The following is a 21,972-nucleotide window of genomic DNA, read 5'->3' on the forward strand; positions in this document are numbered from 1 at the left end:
ATGTGCCTCTCCACATTTATGTATCTTTTTTTGAGGGGGGGGCCAGGTGGCACGTGGGATCTTAGTTCCCCGACCAGGGGTTGAACCCGTGCTCCCTGCATTGGAAGCAGAGTCTTAACCACTGGACTGCCACGGAAGTCCCGATATTTATGTATCTTTAGCCTGCATTATTAAACTATGGTAGATAATTCTAGGTATCAGTTCTGCATAGTTTGACTATAGTGTCTCAATCGACATGAAATTAAACTTGAAAATGTGATTTTATAGGTAAAGAGATAAGAATGGCAGAGATTACTAGGTCTTTAAAACTTGGCCCGCATATGAAAACCTTAGTAAAAGAATTTAGATGATCTGTGTTCTGCTATTAGTTGTTCATACTGAAATTTTTTTAACCTATCAAATATGAATTTGAGAAACATGCCTTCACTGGAAGAGTCCTCAGAATCGTTTGTCCTTTATGTAATTATCTTGCCTGGCTCATGGTAAAAATGCAAGTCCGCTAGGAGCTAACCTCCCTGTGTCTCCGTCACTGCGCGTGATGCAGGGCTCAGAACAGGTAAGTGCTTGAGGAGTGGTTAATGGGAAGAATGGCGATGGGTGACGCGAACATGTGGGATGGGTCCAGGTGGATAGCATTGGAGAGGACAGATGAAAGGATAAATATAAATGGTATATCTGTTCTAAAACTAAACTAGAATGGAGTTTTATATTTGGTTTTGTTTTTTATATCGTGGCGACTTGCTCACTCTTTGGCCTTACTGAAATAATTTAGCCCGTCCCTGACTTGACTTCCTTCCGTGTGTATAAAATAGGGATAAAACAACTTCAGACTTTATACTCAATACACAGTTGCAAGCCGTTATCACTGAGACCTATGTGGGATTTCTGAGAGAAAGTGTGTTGTACGTGAATAGTTCTCCTAAGTCCTCAGCAAGCAGTTGTTGGCTTGAATCAGAAATGCACAAGCCGTGGTTTAAGAAAAGGTTCTGCCATGATCAGATGCACAAACCCAGCGTGCCCAGATGCCGAGGGGCCTTGGGGGGACCTACAGAATCCTGTGCCCTGATCACAGTGAAGATGTTCTACCTGCTAACCCTTTGGAGAATTCCTCTTGGGTCAGTATGTCTCTTTAAAGAAATAACTGTTCACAATTACTGTAATTTTGATGAAATTACTGGCTTGAAGAATTTTTTCCTTCTCTCTGAGTTTCTCAGTATTAGTTATCTTATCAGTATCTTTCTGTTTTTTCTTTAAAAAGACATCTCAGAGTACATTCACTGTCCTGCTGAACTAATGGAAAACCTAAAAAGTTTGAGATTTTTGGTTTTGAGGAACAGTAAAGTTGCTAAACAAGCAAGATATGTTAGAGCCTCATTCTAAATATTATCAGTGTGTGGAACTTACAATACTGCCATCTTTGAAAAGTATCTCAGAGAAAATAATGCCCATCTTGCACATGTTTGTTTGGATATACTTTTGGTGGTGGTTTTTTCATTTGCTTTCTGAAGGGTTATGTATATTTTTAGTAGAAGCACGCTGGAAGGGCTAAAAAGGAGGGTACACGTTGTATAAATACACCTCATATCAGAGGATACTCTGAAATTTATAGAAATTGGGGTTCTTAGAGAATTTAAGAATCATGAATGTGAGTACCTAAAATTCTTCCAACTGGCTTCTTAGAGGAAGCTTTCATTTTCCGCCCTTTGAAAGATTCAAAATTATGAATAACAGGTAAGTTGTATTTAGGCTAACGTATACTCAAAAATAGTTGTACTTTCCAGCTGGACATCCCAGCTCTTCTAATAATAGAACTTTCTTCAGAAAGGCTTCCAGTTTGGCAGTAGTTTGTAGTAACTAGGGTTTGGGACCATGGACTAGTGCCAACTGTGATTGTTTCCTGGTGTGTTGACAGAAAGTCTTGGAGAACCGCTCCGTGATGGCTGTTGGTCGTTATCTTCTCATTCTGTATCAACTTGCCATTTTTAAGATAAGGAAACTGATGATGTGTTTCTGCTTTCTCAAAGTTCCCAGCAAACCTTTTCTTCCGTTTTTTAAAAAAGAATGGTATTCCTGGGAAAGGGAGTTTTATCATTTCTCATAGCTTGCATGGATAATCCACTTCAAAACAGGGACAGATCACTATCTGAAGTCTCAGCTTTCTGGCAGTGTTTTTAAAGATTTTTTTAAAAAATGATAATATTGTGGATATTTTTCTAAAGAGTACTTATTATATCTAAAATAATAATTCCTTAATATCATAAAATGTCCAGTAAGTGTTCAGGTTTTTCAATCTCATTAATTTTCCTAGCAGTTTATTTGAAACAGGATCTATGGGTCAGTATGTATTTTAAGACTTAATAATTTTTTTAAAGAAACAACTTTGGCCCACAAACTAGATTTTACTGATTGCATACCAATAGTATTGTTCTCTGTATTTCCAGTAAATTAGTAGCTGGATCTAAATGCTTTCTGTATTATATTCCCATATTCCTTTTTTCGTTTTTTTGTAAGATTACTTTATAGTTGATGATTTGTTCTTTCCTCAGGAGGCAGGTGATGTCTGGTTGATTCTGTCTTTCTGGGATGTCAGCAACCGTTGATACCATCAGTTCACTAGGCATTGCAATATGATGACATTCTATCATTTTTCATTTATTAGCAGGAACATTTCTATAAAAAGAAACTTTCCTTTGTGTACTATTGAGTTACCCAGTGGTACTTGGGACAATGATAAATATGTGGGCTTCTGTGCTCTTTATCAGTTTTCAAAATGACAAGTTGGTCCATCATTGTCTAGTGGTGACCAATAGGTGTTTTTTTTTTTTAAAGTAATAAATGAACTAATGAAAAGAGGCCTATGATTAGAAGAGCTGGGGATATTTCATTGAAAAGTACAGCTATTTTCATAAATTTTATCAATAAGCCTAAATAAAATTTACCTACTATTCCATACTTAAAGACTTTCTGAAAACAAAATCTTCCTCTAAACAGCTATGACATAGCTAACATCCTTTTTAGTGTTCTAATTGTGCCATCTTTGCCCAGTTGGAGCCTCTTCAAATTGGCATCTTTTTACACAAGTCTGGTTGTCTGATCACTTCCTTGTTGTCTGGTTGACTTTGTCCTAGGTTCATCTTGTTCATGTCCTGTTCCAGACCTGGAATCAGCCATTTCTCCAAGGAGCCCTGCTTCGTTTCAATAGAGACCATAATCTGTATTTCTAGGGTTGGAGAATTTTTTTTTTTTTAAAGGGGGCTCTACATATTTAAAGATTGTTTTGATTAGTACTAAAGGAGTTCAAGAACTAAAGGAGTTCTAATTTAAACAAAAATACTGGAGACCCTAAATGGGGGTGGGTAATGATCTAGTTCTGTCATTCTCCCTGGTCTCCATAGCTATATTAAGATCCTCATAGTGTATGATAATGTATGTTTCTCTTTTGTCCACTTCATCGGGAATCCACATGGACATAATAACATGTTGTGTCTTTTACTTCCTACCAAGTATTCAGCCAGATGGCTTTTCTCCCAGGCTGAAGAGTCTCATGGTGACCTCTGTGGAAAGACACTGGGGCTCTTGTTGTAGAAAATAAATGTGCTTCTTTTTTCTTCTCTAAAACAGTACCTATATTATTAGCCAGATATCTACTTTTCCAGATATACTCAGGAAGCATAGAGTTAGTTTTTGGAGATCATTCTATGGTTTAATCCCTCCAGTTTCCTAACTAAACCAAAGCAAAAATCTTTGAAAGAAATTCCTTAAGACAGAGAGGTCACAAACTCTGTTAGTTCATAATGCCTCTTAGGGTCTTGGTATTTTTTTCATGATGTCCTTAGGCCAAAAGACATACCTAGCTGTTCATTTCATTAAGTAGTCAGATCCAGACAACTTAAGTGTAGTAGTTGGTGTAGTACCTAACAGGCTTTGTAGTGTTTTCCTTGAAAATTTAAAATATCCTAAGGTGTCCCTTTGAGCCATACGCTAGAGAGATGCATTGTATTCAATAGAAATCACATCCTGGATACATATTACGTAATACATTCTCTCCCCTATCTTTATCAAAATCTGGCCTTAAGAGGAAAAATGTATTAAAATGCTACACAATAGAAACAGAATTTCTTTCACATTAAAATGTATGCAAATTGAGATTTAAAAAAAAAACTCTTAATCTGCTAATACCAGTGCAGACTTGTCATGGTAGTACCCAGTGTCTTGTTAAATCCATGAGGCGGGAACCCAGTTCCTTTGGAATTGGGGCACTTAAGCAGTGAGATGAGTGTTTATCCAAGATGGTATCTGAAATTCAGACTTCAGATGAAAGGATCATAGTCTTGGGCAATGTGGGAAAATGGCTAACGCTTTAGGGATAAATGGGGAAAATTTTAAACTTCATGGAGTCTGTTGTGCCATGTCGTATTGCAGGTGCTAATCTTGGTGAGCATTATATGCAGGTTTATTGTTCTGATTTCAAAAAGTGTCTTGCTGGGAATTCCCTGGCGGTCCGGTGGGTAGGACTTTAATTGCCTGGGCCTGGGTTCAATCCCTGGTTCGGGAACTAAGACCCCACAAGCAATGTGGCGTGGCCAAAAAAAAAAAAAAAAAAGAGGGTTGGAGGTGGGCTGGATTTATTTAGTAGTGGTGGGCTGGATTTATTTAGTAGTGGTCTCAATGACTTTCAAAAATTGTGCATAAAAAATTCCATTTTTTCCCTCCCGTTGCTTTTAAAAATTAGGTTGTTCATTACTTCCTAGGCGTAGGTTGAATGGTTATAAAATAAGTTAGAAATAAGTGATTAGAAATAAGTTCTTGACTAGGTAACATGAGTTGCGTTTATTCTTTTTCCCTATCCCAGAGAGACAGAAGGGGAGGAAATGAACTAAATTGACAGCAGGACAGATTTTTAGGCTTCAGAATTTCCTTCATACCTGAGAAACTAGACTGTTGCCAAGATGAATGTGTCATCATCATCTTGCAGAGTCTTTAGGAAAGTCCTAACTGACTTTCTGAAACGGTGTTAGGAAAGCTTCGTTTAAAGGCTGGTAACGAGGCTGGCTCTGAAGATCTCTTTCAGTCCTAGGCATTTCAGATGCATGTACATTAAACATACCTTACGAAACAAACATACCTTTCACCACTGTCATCTGCCTTGTATGAGCCAGAGGGTCCAGGAGGCAGTGGGGCAGGGGGGGAGAAGGTTCTCCAATAACAAGACTTGTAGAGGATTTGAAATTCCAGCCTGTGAGTTCTGAAGCTCTGAAGCTTCTGGCCTAGTAAGTACTGGAATACAAGAGAGACATCTTATTTGTAATATCTCAATTTTAGGTATCTCTTTTCCCTTGTAATTTAGTAGTTAGTATGAGCTAAGCTTTTTTTTTTTTAATTTTTAAAAGCATGAAAGGTTGATATAGACTTGGTAACGTCCCAAATAAGGGGAGAGAGCATCCAGGAGACCGTTTCCATAGTCAAGATCACTATAATGATGAAGATGATGCAGTTCTGATGCAGGGCAGTAGCAGAGGGGATGAGGAAGAGGGGGAGGATTTGAGAGGGCTGTCAGGTAGCAGCTGTAGTTGATAATGGGGGATGTGGAGTGAGCACGATGTCCCTTATCTGTGACTGTGACCTGAAATGTCAAATCACTTACCTGAGTGGTAGACCAGATCTTGAAAGTTAACTGACCCTCTCTCATCTCCTCAGTAGTGTTCCCACAAGTGTCATCCAGCTGAGCGCTAAAGAAGTCCGGTGAGGTTCCGCCGTCTCTCTCTGCATCTGTCCTGTTTTCCGCTCTGTAGCTTTTGTACTGTGGGTTTCTCCCCAGACACTTAGGTAGTGGTTGCCCTCTGCCAAGCTCTGTGCCGAGTGCTTTACGTATATGAACACAGTCTCACAAGAGTCCTTAAGGTAGATCCCTGGGTACAAAAGAGGAAATTGAGGCACCAAGTGGGTAACTTCCCAGGATCGCACAGTTGGTGAGTGCCTGGGGTAGGATCGCAACCTTCTCGGCCTGGCTCCAGTCTGTTCTTTACCCACCACCTTCCTCCTAGGCTGTCATCTGTGCAGACTGCGGCCCTGCCAGGCGTCCTTCCCTGGTACTGTTTGAGGACAAGGAGGAGTGAAGCAGGAACGCAATTCATTTAGGTGATTCTTCTCAAGTAAAGTCACAAACTTTCAAAGCAGTGGGACTTTTTGTTTTGTTTGCTTTAGTTTTGCTCTCTAGCACAGGGGAAAGAATGGGAGGGTGGCTTAAAGAAAGAGGTGGAAGAAAAGTTAAAAGTAAACTTGGTAACACCAAGGCAGCTGCCTTTATTTATTTATTTATTTCTGCATACATGCATATATATGTCTATACTTTTTCAGATTCTTTCCCCACTGAGGTTGTTGTATAATATTGAGCAGCACAGTGGGTCCTTGTGCTTCCCTTGTGGCGTTAAATAGCCTTGCCTTCTGTAACTCGTCCCCATGCATTTTCCTAATAGCTTCATATGTGCACGTGGCTTCAGATAGACTTGTCTGTTGGTTCTAATAGAAAAGCATAGTGGATAAGATTGGACTGGATGTCCGCTGACGTTTCCCCGGTTTAATGTGTTGCATGCTTTAAGCTGACAGTGCATGACATGAACTCAGCTCGTATTTCTTTCCTTCCTTCAGTAAAACATAGCATTTGAAAAAAATACCCTAATCTCCTGGAAATTCTCTCTGACCCATAATAAAACTTCCCAGATATTTCATCCAGAGAACATCTGGAGCAGTCAAATCAACACGTAGATATTTGACACCTAAACATTCTGGAAGAACAGTTCAAATAAACCCAGTTTTCATTGTGAACCTAGATAAAGAATATTAGTCAATTGCTCAATTGTAATCTTCCTATAATAGCAAATAAGAAAAATTTAGAGTAGCTTTGCAGCGCATCAAGAATAAAATCACCCTCTATTTTCATTGTGTTTTACTGTTTTTGTTTTGTTTTTTTGGCTTGTCACGTCTTAGTTGAGGCACGCAGGATCTTTCATTGTGGCCTCTCTTTCTAGTTGTGGCATATGGGGTTTTTCTCTTTTCTAGTTGTGGCTTGGGGGCTCTGTAGTTTGTGGCATGCGGGGTTAGTTGCCCCACAGCATGTGGGATCTTAGTTCCCCGACCAGGGGTTAAACCCATGTCCCCTGCATTGCAAGGCAGATTCTTTACCACTGGACCAGCAGGGGAGTTCCTGTGCTTTACTTTAAAACACACTCAGAACTTGACTTCTTGTTTTATTCCACATGTCCAAAATAGAGTCTATGTTGATTTTACTCTAGGGACAAAGGAGACATTGAATTTTATTTTATTTTTTAACATTCTAAGAAAGTTTCCGGGAATATGTCTTAAGGAAGTAGTTTAAAAAAAAAAAAGGTGTAAGATATTCATGCAGCATTGTTTTGTAGTAGCAGAACTATCCAGTCTTATTGTCTAGTAATTGGGAACTGGCTTGATTAAATAAGGGTATGTCCACTTGGTAAAATGTCTTTATTGCCATAAAAATTATGAGCAGTGTAACAGCAGAAGAAAGGCTTATGATGTTTTTAAAAGCAGAATATAGAAGTTTGTGTTACAGTTACAGCTAAAAAAAAGCAAAGCTTGTAGACAACAGATTAGATTGTAATAGAAAATTAAGCAGTTGATTTCTTGAGTACTAGAATACAAAGCAGAAGATATTTCTCCCTTTCCATTAATTCGAGAGAGGGAAGTGTGTGGGGAAGGAGAACGGGTAAAATGGGAATCTGAGATCTGGGATTCTGAGCAGTCCTTCCAACCCAAGTACCCTGGCAGCCACTGAGCACAGCCAGCTGAGCACAGCCTGGTGGGCAGGTCCTGGAACACACTTGGTAGAATCCCATCCCGAAGGAGATGTGCACAGTAGGTGGCGTAGCACATTCAGGCTTGGGGGAGAGGAAGCAGCTGAGATACCTGTGAGAGGGTTACTGTGGTGACAGCTCACAGTTCATTCCCTCTACTTCTTCAATAGTTAGATATTTTTATCTTAGATAAAAATGTAGTTCTTAAGATATTATTTTGATAAAGTTATATATGTTTAGATATAGTTTAGATATATTTATTTGAACATTAGATATTTAAGTGCATCTTAACTTTCGGTTTGGGCTACTGTATTATTTTGGTGTTCCCTGCCAAAATATCTCACCAGTGAGGATTTTTGACCCAATTTGAAAGTATAATCTGTGAGAGAATTTGAGTAGCTTCTCTGCTGAGAATTAAGGGAAATAATGACTTCCTCCTATAATATCAAGTGAGGACAGCTTATAGTGGTTTTTCAGTGAATTGAGGATAAGATTACTTTCCACCTTATTTGTCTTTGGAAACTATTCCTTCTATGGGTGGCGGAAGGTTTCTCACTAGAATCTTCCAAATTTGTTTATTTTCTCCCCGACTCCTGGTGTGTTGAATTCATTGAGTACAAGATGCCATTGGTTGTAAATTGCACCATTATTTTAGGGGCTTCTTATTGTAAGGTGCTGTCAGTTACAAGGCACAGCCTAAATTCAGATGTTAAAATGTACAAAAGTGTGTACCTTAGAATCAAAAATATATGATCTGTGTGTATGTATGTGTTTAGTGGTGTATATTATAGGTGGAGTTATTTTAAAAGTTTGGAAACAGTTATTCTAAATGCCTTAAAGATAAGCCCAAACTTTCTGTTTGCAGTGATCACGTCCCAAATGCCCAAATGGCTATTGCAGTTAATCTTGGAGATTCATGATTCACCCAGCTCTCATTTCCTGTTTGGCCTGAGTAAAGGCGAATGTGGTGTTAATGTAAATGCTGCCTGTTTTAAACAAGGTACATTGTAGACTATTAGGGGTGTAAGAAATGGTAAAGAAAAAAAAATTTTTTTTGGCTACTTGAGATTAGTTTAAATGGACCATTGAAAGATTCAAGTGCCTCTAAATGACACGATTGTTTTGGGGCTGTGTGTACTTTCACTTCTGATATTATCACATCTTCCAAGGTCAGAGTTCAGGGTAATACTTTTCCTTCATGCAGGTGGAGTCAAACTTTTTTCTGTAAAAGCCAGATAGTAAATACATATTTTAGGCTTTATGGGCCATATGGTCTCTGTCATAACTGTTCAGCCCTGCTGTTGCAGTGTGAAGGCAGCTGTAGACAGTACATACACAAGCAAGTGTAGCTGTGAGCCAGTAAAACTTCATGGACACTGAAACTTGAATTTTATATAATATTCACACAACACGAAGCGTTTTTCTTTTAAAAAATGTAAAAACCATTCTGAGCTCTCAAGCCATATAAGAAGAAAACAGGCAGCAGGCCAGATTTGGCCTACAACATTCACAGACCCCTTCCTTCGTGGCAGTTGAAGCTCAGTTTTCTAGATGTTTGTAGGACAACTATCTGAACCATCCCAGGAAATTGAATAACCCCGCTTAGGGCCTGGGTAGAGCTTTCCCCTCCTGCAGACAGGATGGCAAAGAGCAGCACCTAATCTGGCGGTCCTTTTCAAGGGCATCTTTTTCCTGAGAAAGTTTTCATTCTCCCGTATTTATTATTTTGCCAACAGATCTAAATCAAGCTTATATTTAACAAACTGTAGTGGAAATCAGTAAGAGAATAATTCACTTGCAAAATAGTTGCTAACGTTGAAAAACAGCAGCTAAAGCTCTTATGCAAAGATAAACTATCTTTTATACAAAGATCCATTTTGTAAAGTCCTATTTTAGTTTACTGCCAGAAAAAAAGTAAGACTCCCCCTCACTTACCTCTTCCCCCTCCTCCCATTCTTCAAAGTATGTATGTATATCTATCCATCCATCCAAATATAGAAATAAAAACTCGGTAACGCAAGAAATTTCTGTTTTGCCTTATTTCTGGGTCATTTTAACGTTCATTTGTCTTATTTTGCATCATAATCAGTACTGTAAGCCATCTCATCTTTTTCACAAATGTATGGAATGAAATTAAGATTTGTTGAGCCTTAATGCATGCCATGTACTATGCTAAGCACGTTACTGGGCTTATCCATTTCATTAACCTTGTGAGATAGACTAGTATCGTCCCCTTTTACAGATGACGATAGTGAGGCTTAAAGAGGTAAGTGACTGGCCCAAAGCCTCAGAGTGGGGAAGGTGGTGGGCGCACACGGCTGACTCAGCCCATGTGCTCGGCTGCTGCTCCAGGGCATCCCAGTCTTCCCAACGTGGTGGCAAACAGAGCACACGGCAGTGTGTGTATGGCACGCTGTTGTGAACGGACAACGGTTGAGAAGTTCTGCACTTCACCGTGGAAGATAAATGCTTTTTATCAGACTCCTCCACTAGCACGTAAGCTGTCTGCTGGCTCAGACCTTACAAGTGTCAGTTATTGTGGCATCCTCAGCGCCTGGTGCACAGTACAATCAGCATTTGGTTTTGTTTTTTTCTTTTTTTCTTTTTTTTTTTTTTTTTCCTTTTTGGCTGTGTTGGGTCTTCGTTGCTGCACACGGGCTTCCTCTAGTTGTGGCAAGCCAGGGCTACTCTTCATTGTGGTGCATGGGGCTTTTCATTGCGGTGGCTTCTCTTGTTGTGGAGCACAGACTCCAGGGCGCACAGGCTCAGTAGTTGTGGCTCATGGGCTTAGTTGCTCCGCGGCATGTGGGATCTTCCTGGACCAGAGATCGAACCTGTGCCCCGTGCATTGGCAGGCAGATTCTTAACCACTGTGCCACCAGGGAAGTCCCACGACCAGCATTTGTTGATGAAATGAATGAACAGTGTTTAGTAAACCATTTGTCTTGCTCTTTTTTAATCTCGGTTGAAGGAAGTAGCTTAGATTTTGTGACCCAGATCAGCCCCACACCCACATCCCCAGCCATCCAGTGGTCATCCCTGATGAGAGAGCACACTGCAGAGGTCACTCCATTTCTTCTGTATCTGCTTCTTTTCTTAGATTCTAGTGAATGGTAGCAGTGTCCACTTAATCACCCAAGCCGGACTGAGGAGTCATCTTTAAACTTGTTAGAGTTAGGCTTTTAGCCTTTAGTCTTGAACTCCACTTTCTCTTCAGTTTTTTCTCTCTGTTGCTGTCAGATTGATCTAAAACATAATCTGGTTTTGGCATCCCTGGATTTTAAAGTCTTCAGGGGTTCTGCTGTATATTACTGTAGCATTTCTCAACTGTGATGTCACTCCACTTTGCTATGTGAAAGTCATTTGTGACTTGCAGGGTAATATTTAAAATTGTTTGCTGTTGGCTTGCTTTTTTTTTTTTTTTTTTTTTGGTCCTTTGAATAAATAAGAACAGATTTCGGATTATCCCTACAACAACATCAGTCTCAGCTGTGCAGTCTTGTAGTCTAATATTTTCTTGAAGCCAGAGGAGGGAGTGAATTGATAACTTCATCCTGCCAAGTTCATCTTATTTGTGAAGCAGCTTTGAGGGACTGTTACTGGTGTGTTATCAACAGTGGTGGGTCTCATGAGCTATTGTGTTCTCATGAATACTGTGCCCCTTGCTTCCTACCCACTATCCCCCAAAGGAGCCAAAGAAACAAAAGGATCAAGAAGTCTCCATTTATAGTGGTATTTTCTTTATTTGTCTATCTTTGCAAGGAGAGAGGGGCAATTGTTTTTGTAGAAACGCACCTGTGTATGCCCACAGGCGTCTCACACGTGAACATCACCAGAGCTCCCATCCCCCCACAGTGGGGGGCCCCGCCAGTTAGAGAAGAAAGCTCCACTTCCTGGCATTGGCTGCAAGCCTGGCTGGGATTTTGCCTATTGTTCCAGGCTCATCCCTATAATCTCAACTCATGCACCCAGGTCTCCTGCTAAAGCAAACCACCTGCACCTTTGTAGGTGTTCTTAGTTTTTTGGGATAGTTCACATGAGCTCTCCCCTACTCCTGGGCCGGGCATCCTCCAGCTGTCCATCTCTGCCTCCCCAGCATCGCGCACAACAGCTGCCCTCTGGTGGCTGCTCAGATGTCCTGGGGTGAGGAGTGAACGATCGGACATGGTGTTTCAACCACACTCACTTCAGAGTTTAGAGTTAACGACGTGAGAGGTGCCCACACCGCTGCAGACATGCAGCCTGCAGTAGGAATGGTGCCTATTTTGTGTCCTTTCTCATCATTCAGTTACTTTTGTTACCTTTGGTAAAGGAAGAGGTGGGGGTAGGGATGGAGGGCGAGGAAATCAGCTGTGGCGGAGGTGAATGTCATGTCCCACTCCCTGCTTTTGAGTCAAAGGAATCATCACCTCAGAGGCTTCTCAGTAGGGCCTTAGGGCATACCCTTCATAGACAAGAACAGAAACATTTTCAGGATTCTTGAGGGAGAGAGTCAGAGTCCATGTCAAATAGGTAATTAGTTCAGTGACTGTCCCTTGTAGGCTTTTATGCAGCCAACTGCTTGCTTCATTGTGTGTGGCTCAGAGGAGCCTAAATGTTAGCCCCTTACACTTCCTGCAACCACCAGAGCTGAGGAGGGAAAAGGAACTCCTTTTCTGACCCACATGAATCAACTTGTGAGTAGAGTGTTTACTGGTGTCACTTTTTTTTCCTTTTCTTTTTTTCAAATGATTTTTAAAAATTTTTATTTATTTATTTTTTATTGGCTGTGTTAGGTCTTTGTTGCTGTGCACGGGCGGGCTTTCTCTAGTTGTGGAGAGCAGAGGCTACTCTTCATTGCAGTGTGCAGGCTTCTTATTGTGCTGGCTTCTCTTGTGTTGTGGAGCATGGGCTCTAGGTTCACAGGCTTCAGTAGCTGCAGCGCGTGGGCTTAGTTGCTCCGTGGCATGTGGGATCTTCCCAGACCAGGGCTCGAACCTGCGTCCCTTGCATTGGGAGGCGGATTCTTTTTTAAAATTAATTAATTTATTTATTGGCTGTGTTGGGTCTTTGTTGCTGCACACAGACTTTGTCTAGTTGCAGCAAGCAGGGGCCACTCTTCGTTGTGATGCTTGGGCTCCTCATTGCCGTGGCTTCTCTTGTTGAGGGGCATGGCCTCTAGGCGCATGGGCTTCAGTAGTTGTGGCACACAGGCTCAATAGTTGTGGCTCACGGGCTTAGTTGCTCCATGGCATGTAGGATCTTCCTGGACCAGGGATCGAACCCATGTCCCTTGCATTGGCAGGCGGATTCTTAACCACTGCACCACCAGGGAGGCCCTGGTGTCACTTTCTTAAGGTGTGTAGCTGAACTAGTGAGACAATAATACCACGTTGATTATCTTGCTACAGTTGGAGAATTGCTGCCATTTGTTGAGCACCCAGGTGCTCAGCCTGTACTTGGTGCATTAGGTATGTCGCCTCCCTTACATCCTTACGACAGTCTTTAGAGGAGTACCCATCATGGTCTCCATTTTATAAGTGTGGAAGCTGAAGTTCAGGTAGATTTACTAACTTACTCAGGACCCCAGGGTTTATAAATCACAGAGCTGGGATTTGAACCCAGGTCTAATTTCAGAGTTTGTGTTTGACTCCGCCTCACCCCATTTTGCCTCTAAAATTTGACCATAGCCATACAGCTGAAATGATAGAACTCAAATTTAGACACACCTCTGTCTAAAAACCAGTGCTAAGAAAGGGCTATGGAAGTGTAAGACTCTTGCCTTTTAGAAATTTTTTGGAGAAGAGAAAGGTAAATGTTTACAAGATAGTTAATAGTACAAGATAGCATATAATTTAATTGATAAGCCAGTTATGTAAGTGCTTTAGGAGAGTGGTTTTGTGTCTGAGTTCAGAGCGCTATACTATGGTTACTGCCATTTCTAGTGTTACTCTTATGACTTCATATTATCTATAAAAAAAATATGGAAATATCTGACTGGTGTTTTTATTTAAAAACCTAATTTGTTATACTACAGTTGCACAGCATAATTCAGAGGAGAAGAGAGTGACTGAGGCTAGACTATTTCAGATCTCCATGTTGGAAGTGATTTTAACTTGAACCTGGGGCTGTTTGGGCTTTACATGGAGTGACATACCAAAGAAAAAACATTAAAGGAGAGAAAAATCATAGGGAAAAAGGAGTCTGATTGGTGATGAACTTGCCGTGCTAGGGAGTCATGGAAATAAATTAGACAGGAGAGAGCCAGGCACTGGGCTGCTGTTGGTCAGGATGTGAGTGGTGTGAAGAGCATGTATTAAATGAGGGAGTCATTCATGTTCCAGTGCCCACATCACGGCATTGTAATTCTCTAGTTTCCGTTAGTGTTTGGGGCCCCCTGGATCAGGTTGGGTCTCACGGGGCTGGAGGAGAGAGTCTCAAGCAGGCAAGGGGCCGGGTGCTGACCTGCTGCTCTGTGAAAACACATTTCACCTCCTAGACAGGGACCTCGAACTGCGTGGTACCCCCTGGCTGCTGTGTTCGTGTCCGTACTGCATGTGTCCAGTCCCCACCAGCCTTCCCAGTGTAGAGAGGTGCACCTTGGGCATGTTGGGCATGGTTTCCAGGCCCCCGCAGAAGCGCATGGCGAGTACACGACTCACCCGCCAGCCAAGAAGCAAGAGGGATGGGGTGGCTCTGAGCCTGCCCACCGTCCTCAGGTTGAAAGGTGCCCCTTGATGACGGACTGACTTCTTCACTTCAAGACTGCCATGATTATTCTTTTATTTTTTAAATATTCCGTTTATTTTTAACACAGTATTACATTTACATAGCTAAAAATCATGCCAGTGAAAGATTTCTCTCTCCCTCTCTCTCTGTCTCTCTCTCTTTTTCCTGTGCGGCTTGTGGGCTCTTAGCTCCCCGACCAGGGATTGAACTCGGGGCCTCGGCAGTGCAAGTGCAGAGAGAGCCCTAACTGCTGGCCCACCAGGGCGTTCCCAAGGTTAATTTCTCAGTGGTCCTCTGCCATTCTCTTGCCCATCCTCCACTTTTCACTCCAGTAGTAAAGAAACACTGTCAACTCTTACTTGTTTCTTCGGGTATTTACCTCCATGACCTCCATGTTTGAAAATAACGTCTGTGTTACAAATTTTCTGATGATCAGTTTGAGATACCTTTCGACTTCTTGGTGTTGAATAGGGTTTAACTTTTATTCTCCTCCCCATATTCTCCGCTACCTTCATCCACCTGATGGAATCACATTTTTTCATTATATCACCAGTTAATGTTTACCTTAAATGTGAGTACTGTTCAGTGCAGAGCTCTGTCATACACATTCCCTTTTTGGTACAATTTTTTGTTTTTCTTGAGCAAACATTTGCCTTGTTTTTTCAGCTGCCAAGTTTTTAACCTTTTACCTCACCCAGATCTATCAGATCTGTCAATTACCTATTCATATTTTTCCCAATGTTTGACTCTGAGAAAATCGGTCCATCCTCTTTCTTTGCTGGGGCTGCTTCTCCTGCTCCAGGGTGGATAAGGTGCCACACAGCTGTCATCCTGGGCCCTGATTCCATTTTAACTTACTCCACCCTTGTTAGGATGTGGGGCCAGCAGACAGACTCCTGGTGCAGTTCACCTTGTGCCCTGTACTGCCCTCGCCACCCAGTCCTGGACCCCAGAATCTCCACGTGGTTCTTTGAGAATCTGATGAGAACCTTGAACACTCTCCTCAGGAAAATAAATGCACACATATAAAATTTGGCACATCATTTTGTGACTGTTGAAGATATTTATGTAACATATATAATGTAATCCTAGCAACTGTAAAATTCCAAATAAGCCTTTAGTGCCTTCACTGATACTACAGTAAGACTCTAACCATGGTGTCCAAACATTTTTTTTCCCAATAAATAGTTCTTTCCTCTTGAGCGTTTTATCATTTCTTACTATTTGATGTTTTCCAAATTGTAATGACTTGCAGATTTATGGCCAGTTGGAATCCCTTCTATTCCAGGATGTTACATTTTACAACCTTTGATGTTAATTTATTGCTCTCTCCAACTATTCTGCATGTTGATGTAGCTGGGAATGAAGTTTCTCTGGAATGTTGAGTGGAATGGAAATGAATGATGAGCTGCTTTCACACCAGCACGTGTCACCTAGCATCACAGCTCCCAGTTAAAGAGACACTATATATAGATGGATACTAATCTTCTTAGGGAACAGATGCCCTTCTCAGGCCATGGACAAGAGGGATTTTCCACCTGTGTGGAAGAGAGTGCCACCATCAGTCACTTTGTAGTTGAGATCCTATGAAGACAAACTCCAAGGCTCTGTACTTAGTGTTTGGTGTATTGAATGTTGCTTGACGTAAAGCGGTGTGTGGCTTAGATACAGAGTGCACTTGTATTTATCCACTCATTGAGTACCTGCTGTTTACCAGACCGCAAAGTAGAACATGACCTGTATTTTTAGTCCTCAGAGATTATTTTTTTTGGTCATTCATTGTGAATGATTAAATTTTTTAAAAATAAACTGGGCTTAACTAAATGCCAACTTCTAAAAATGTCAAAATCATTGTGTTTTCATCAGTTTTGTTGTATGGCATCTTCCATCTTAATTGACCCTATAGTTATTTTCTCTGATTTCCATTGATGTTAGAAGAAAAGCATCATAGCAAGTGTTCTTAGTCAGTATTAACAGATGTAATAGAAACAGTATGGCAAACCTGACTTCACCATCCCCTTCTTGAAATCATCATTAAAAATGAACATTTAGATTAAAAAAGAGAGAGAGAGAGATGACACTGTCCCTTCAGAATTTAAAACCAGTTCCATTTGGAGAACTTTTCATTGAAAGTAGTTGAGGACCGTGAAGAGTATTTTATAGTCAGCATTTAGTATGTGGTAATGGGGAGGTGAAGACAAGCGTGAGCGTGTCAGAATCTTCAGTGAAAGGAGAGTCTCTTCACCAGGCATCTTGACTTAGAGTAAAGGGTCTAAAGCAGTAGAATATTTGAGAGAAAAAGCCATTAGGGTGTTAATGATTCAAAATGAAACTTGAAAACAAATTCAAACAAAATAGCCAAACCTCATGTGAAAACAAGTTTCTAACAAGCAGAAGCAAATGTGCAGCACTTTTTTTTCTTTTTAAAGAAAATTTTGTGTTTAATCATCTGTGACCATTTTGGAGAGTTTGAGTATTGCATTTTGCTCAGGGCAAAAAATAAATTAGATGTGATAGCTGATTTCACTCCCTTTTTAGTAGCTCCACTGCGATTTAGGGTAATTTCTCCAAGATTAATGACAGACAGGAATCAGCTGATTGTTCAGTGAGGTTGGAGAGCGAAACGCTGACGCTCAGTCGTGCAGAATCGAGTGGTGCTGCTGCTGCTGGTTGTCAGTGACGTGCGCCCGTGCGCGCTGGAGGCTCAGGCCTCGAGTGGGACGTGCACATGCGGAGACCAGGGCTGTGGCTTTGGTGTAGGCAGTACACTTTGTCCCTCAGCTCGAGCTGAGACGTGCAGGCTTCCTCGTGGAGAAGCTGCTGCCAGAGATGGAAAAGCTCCTTAAGGTGGACGCAAGGCCCTGTCTGTGCTCTGCCCTTTGCCTGTCCTTCCCACCTCCCCTGCACCACGTTCTCCCCTAAGCAGTCCCATCACAACCCCCGGCTCCCAGGAGGAGCTCTGCCTCCAGCTTCCCTCCCTTTGCCCGTGCCTGTGCTTTAACGTCTCGTCTGCACCCACGCGTTGATGCCACTCAGGTTTACCACGTGCGCCCATCTCTTCCCTCCCCAGGCTGTGAGTTCCTCAGCAGACAGAGGTGTGTTCGGGTTTGTGTGGGTGTGGCCCAGCGCCCTCTGCGTCCTCCGTCGGTGTTGGTGTGTTTTGCGCAGAGCAGATCGTCTCCTTCTGTGGGGAACGCACGGGAACGCATCCTAGCCTTGGACTGGCGCCCTTTGCCGAATGTGCCCTAGGTGCCCCCCTCTCTTCTAGCGCCAACAGCAGCAGAACATTGGCCCTGCCTCTGCCTGGGTAACACCTGATACAGAGGACTCAGGACACAGGTGCAGCATCAGCCCCGCGTTCAGGAATGATTCTCAGGCCCGTTGGCGTTCTTGTGTGGGGCTGAGCCAGGTAGCCACCTCCCGCTGTGCAGCTCCCAGGCCCCCCTGCTAGCCTGCTCAGAGCCAGGCTGGCGACAGTCTCCCCTTTGCCAGCCACCCCACCCCCCAGCCTTGTGGGTGTAGAGGGCTCTGGAGGAGGAAGGTGTTTTCTTTTCCAGTTCATGTGTGCCCTACAGTGTTCGGATCTTGTTGGCCGTGGCCCCTGGGGCGGAGGCACCGGCACCCCCTCTTCCTGACAGCCTTCCCAGCACACCCCCCTCTCAGGAGGTTTCCAGGGCAGGGGGCACCTCCCCCTCCGCATGAACAGCAGGTGGTTCACTAGATTGGCCTGGTTCTACCCAGAAAACGTTCGTGCCACCCAGTGGGTTTCGCCACACCTTCTCCAACAGTGCTTTACTCCCAGGCTTAGGGAGGCAGCCCCTTTCCGTGTTTGCTCCTTTCTCGAGTGCCCTCACTCAGCACTAACATCCATGAGAGTTCTCTGTTTTCCCCCTTAGTTAATTCTCCATACCTCCAATCCCCTGTTAATAATTCATTAAACTTTCTCTGTTCAGACCCCTGGGTGGTTTCTGTCTCCTGATTGGACCCTAACCGTGCAGATGCCCCCTGCCTAGAGTGCCAGGCTCCACCCCTCCTCCACCACCAACCTCACAGTCTCCAAGGGCCAGCCTAAGGGGTACCTCACTCACCACCGGCATCTTCTGAGTTCCTACTAGTGAGTGGGCCCTGGGCCCAACCCTGGGGTTAAGTAAGACGGGGCTTCAGCCTGACAGGAGCTCTAAGACTGGAAGAAGAGAAAACTAAGTCGTGACGTGTGTTGAGTTAGAGAGGGGTGTGTGTGTGTGTGTGGCGGAGTGGCGGGAGTCGTGTAGGACAAAAACTGAGAACAGAAACTTGAAAAGAGAATTTTAGTGTCCTCCCTCTAGGAGCCAGAAGGATAGATAAATGAGAATTCATGAAATGGATAACCATTCACCACTTTAAGTAATGTCCGTAATAGAAAAAGTAACAGAATGTGGTTTTGTTTTGTTCCATTTCGTTTGTGAATATTATTTCTCTTTCCACAAAGCCCTTGAACTGGGTAAGGTTTGAACTCATTCTAAATGCCTAAGGGAGGGCACTGTCACATAGGAGGTATAAAACAAATGTTAGTTGACTGAATAGAGGTTAACCATGTTGAGTTGATATTCTCTTTGTTTTGTAACTACTCCAGGAGGCCAAAGTCAGCCAGTGTTTTCTTATGTTGACAGTTCATAAACAATTACATGCAGTTGTTTTTGTACTTGAAATGTGAATAGAAGAGGTTATTAATCAACTTAGTGCTGATTCTTATTCGTTCCTCTCTAGCCATTAACAGATAACATCTGCCCCGTCAGGTGTGCATCACACAGTATGCTAGGTATTTTACAGACCTCTAATTCTCCGGTATCCCTATCGTGCAGACATAGAAATTGAGGTTAGTGAACTTACCCGTGGCAGTGCTGATCAGATGTGGCTAAGCCCCGCTTTGAGTCCAGGTTGATACTGAAGCCCCACTCCACTGCCCAGGTCTTAACCATGAGGGGCCGCTTGGTCAGTCAGGTACCTGCCCTGCACGTACACCTCACCCAGGAGCCTTATTTCCTCTTCAGAGCCTCCACCGCCTCCTTGCTTGTCCTGGAGACAGAGCCCTCTGCCTCCACACTACAGGCATCACCCACCGCCACCACCCCCCACCCGCCCGCACCATGACATCCAGGTACAGGGTTTGGAAAGGGCCAAAAGTCTCTTCGCTTTGCTTCTTAAGGATTCAGAAAGTCTCTCGTCAAAGTCCAGCCACTTGCTGGAAAATTAATATTAGTACAGGTTATGGGACAAGTTCAATTAAAATTAGAGCTCAGGGGAACGTGTGCCCACCTTTAAACACGAACCTGTCTTTGCTTCTTCCCAGGTGCTGTTACCCCCGTACGATGAAGCCACCGTGAACGGTGCTGCCAAGGAGCCGCCGCCCCCTTACGTGTCTGCCTAAGCCTGGAAGTGCGGCGTAGCTGGGAGCCACAGCTTGACTTTCACACATCATAGCCATAGTTCTTTAATTTTTCTTCTGAGATGAACGCCTGAGCTTCTTTGTTGCTGAAATGCTACAGTTTAACATTTTAGATGTTAAGTTGAAACTCTCTGTCGCTTGAAACCTATGCTTTTGCTAGAGCACTACTGTAGAGTAACTGTAGAGTTCTTTCTGTGGGGTGGGGTGGGCTCGCCTCGTCTTCCCTCAGCGTTGAAATCGGCGTTGAAACTACCCAACCATCTGGATGAACCTTTTGTCCAAGGAGTCTGTTGTACGTGCTGAGCCCCAGAGTTGAAGAATTTGTGACACTTTTCTCTCCCTTCCCTCCTTTCTCTTTTGAAAGTGTAAAATAAAATCACAGTTACACAATACTTTTCTTAGGCCATTCCGGTTACTAGAACAAACCCTTAGGAGATGAGGAATGTTCATTGTATAAGGAGTCCATATATACATAAATAAAAACAAGAATTTCCTTAGATCCTTTATGATTTAAATTCAGTGATAATTTGAGTTTGCTGGTCAAGGATTTTTGTCCATGGGCTAAATGGAGACCCTTTGTCAGTCTCTGGCAGTGAAGACAGTCAGTCACCACCCCGGTGGCGGCTCTTATACACCCATGTCTGGGGTCACATCGTGGCGTGTTAGAGGGGAACTGATTGGCTTGGTGCTGCGTGGTATCGGGTTCTCCCTCTCTCCCGGTTTCCCATCCCTGCCCAGAGCCCCCTTTCACTAAGTGTTCTGCCCAAGGCTGACTCAGGGAGGACATCTATCAACCTGTGTCACGTGTAATTGCTGACATGTATTTACCCAACAGTGTGAAAAAAAGGTTTTCTTCTCTTCCTGCAAGGCACACCCGACTACTTTGAACTTCTGAGTATGCCACGTCATCTTTTAAAATGAATGTAAAATGGTCTTCAGAAAAATGGAAGGTCGGGGTGGGGGTGCTTTCCTTGTGAAATGCCCTTATCTTGACGATCTGAATGTCAAGGGACTTTTATATATTCATATGTCCAGAAGCCACTGTTCTCCTGTTCACTATTGAATGTGCTGTAAATGAAGGTATTTGCAATTAAAGTGAAATTTGCCCACATCCAAGAAAACCCCTTTTTACTCTGGTGATTGCGCCTGGGAACCTTTCTTGCCCATGTTGGGCTCCGTTAGACACACATGATTTGGCCTAAGGAGGAGCTTTTATGGCTTGTCTCACACATACGTGTTTTTTAAAGTTTCAGTGCTGATAAAATCAGAGCATCTTAGGCCAAGAGAAATGGAGAACAGACACAAGCTTCCAGCATTCCTAACCCCACCTCTGCCAAGCTCTGCCAGCTCAGCTGCTTCGAATGTGATTGCTTTCTGTCCACAGTGCACTTTTAGTAAGCAGATTTTACTATGTTCCGAGGGAAATTAAAATAAGAGCGGTTTTGTCTTGTTCCTGAACAGGTATTTCAGATAATTCGGAAATGTGGAAAAGAATAAGGGGTGAGGAGGGTGATTTTTATCCCTGAGAATCCGCCTCAGTCATTTCTTTTAGCATATCTCATTAGTAGTCTTTTTAAACTCAACCTCAGAAATTGTTCCTTGAAGTTTTGTACCCATAAGATTAACACATGAAGGGTTGTTAGGGATGGAGAAGCCTGTCAGATGGTTTCACTGATCCCTGTGAAAGGCACATAGGAAATCACAGTTATTTGCATGTTACTCCCCATGATTTCCCAGTGCTTTGCCTAAGAATTTTTTACAATATGCAAAGTGGCACATGGTCAAGTGGAGAAAAGTGCTGGTTTTGAGACTCTACGTAGGGTTCTCAGAGAGGATCTTGTTCACGTGACACTCACAGCACCACAGACAACAGGGTGTCACTTCAGACCCCACAGGTGCTGATGCTGCTGGGCTTTCCTGATGTAACGACCCAGGCTGAGCTCCAAAGCTGCCCCTGTACTTAGCTCCACAAAGTATGGAATTGTCTTCCTGTCTCCACTATGGAGAGGT

General features: G+C 42.9%; 1 protein-coding gene across 5 annotated transcripts in view; it reads left to right on the forward strand.

Moving 5' to 3' along the window:
• The window catches only part of LAPTM4B (lysosomal protein transmembrane 4 beta), a 67,561-nt gene extending 46,465 nt beyond the window's left edge, over nucleotides 1-21,096 (forward strand). For 4 of the 5 annotated variants that reach the window (XM_057736059.1, XM_057736057.1, XM_057736060.1 and 1 more), the window contains one exon: nucleotides 19,867-21,096. In XM_057736059.1, coding sequence (XP_057592042.1) covers nucleotides 19,867-19,889 — 23 coding nt within the window. In that variant the 3' untranslated portion in view covers nucleotides 19,890-21,096. Of the gene's footprint in view, nucleotides 1-6,044; nucleotides 6,139-19,866 lie in introns of all 5 variants that reach the window. The other variant, XM_057736058.1, reaches the window with a different exon arrangement.
• Nucleotides 21,097-21,972: the final 876 nt, after the last annotated feature.

The sequence above is a fragment of the Hippopotamus amphibius genome, chromosome 5, assembly GCF_030028045.1.
Source record: "Hippopotamus amphibius kiboko isolate mHipAmp2 chromosome 5, mHipAmp2.hap2, whole genome shotgun sequence".
NCBI classification, from domain to species: Eukaryota; Metazoa; Chordata; class Mammalia; order Artiodactyla; family Hippopotamidae; genus Hippopotamus; species Hippopotamus amphibius.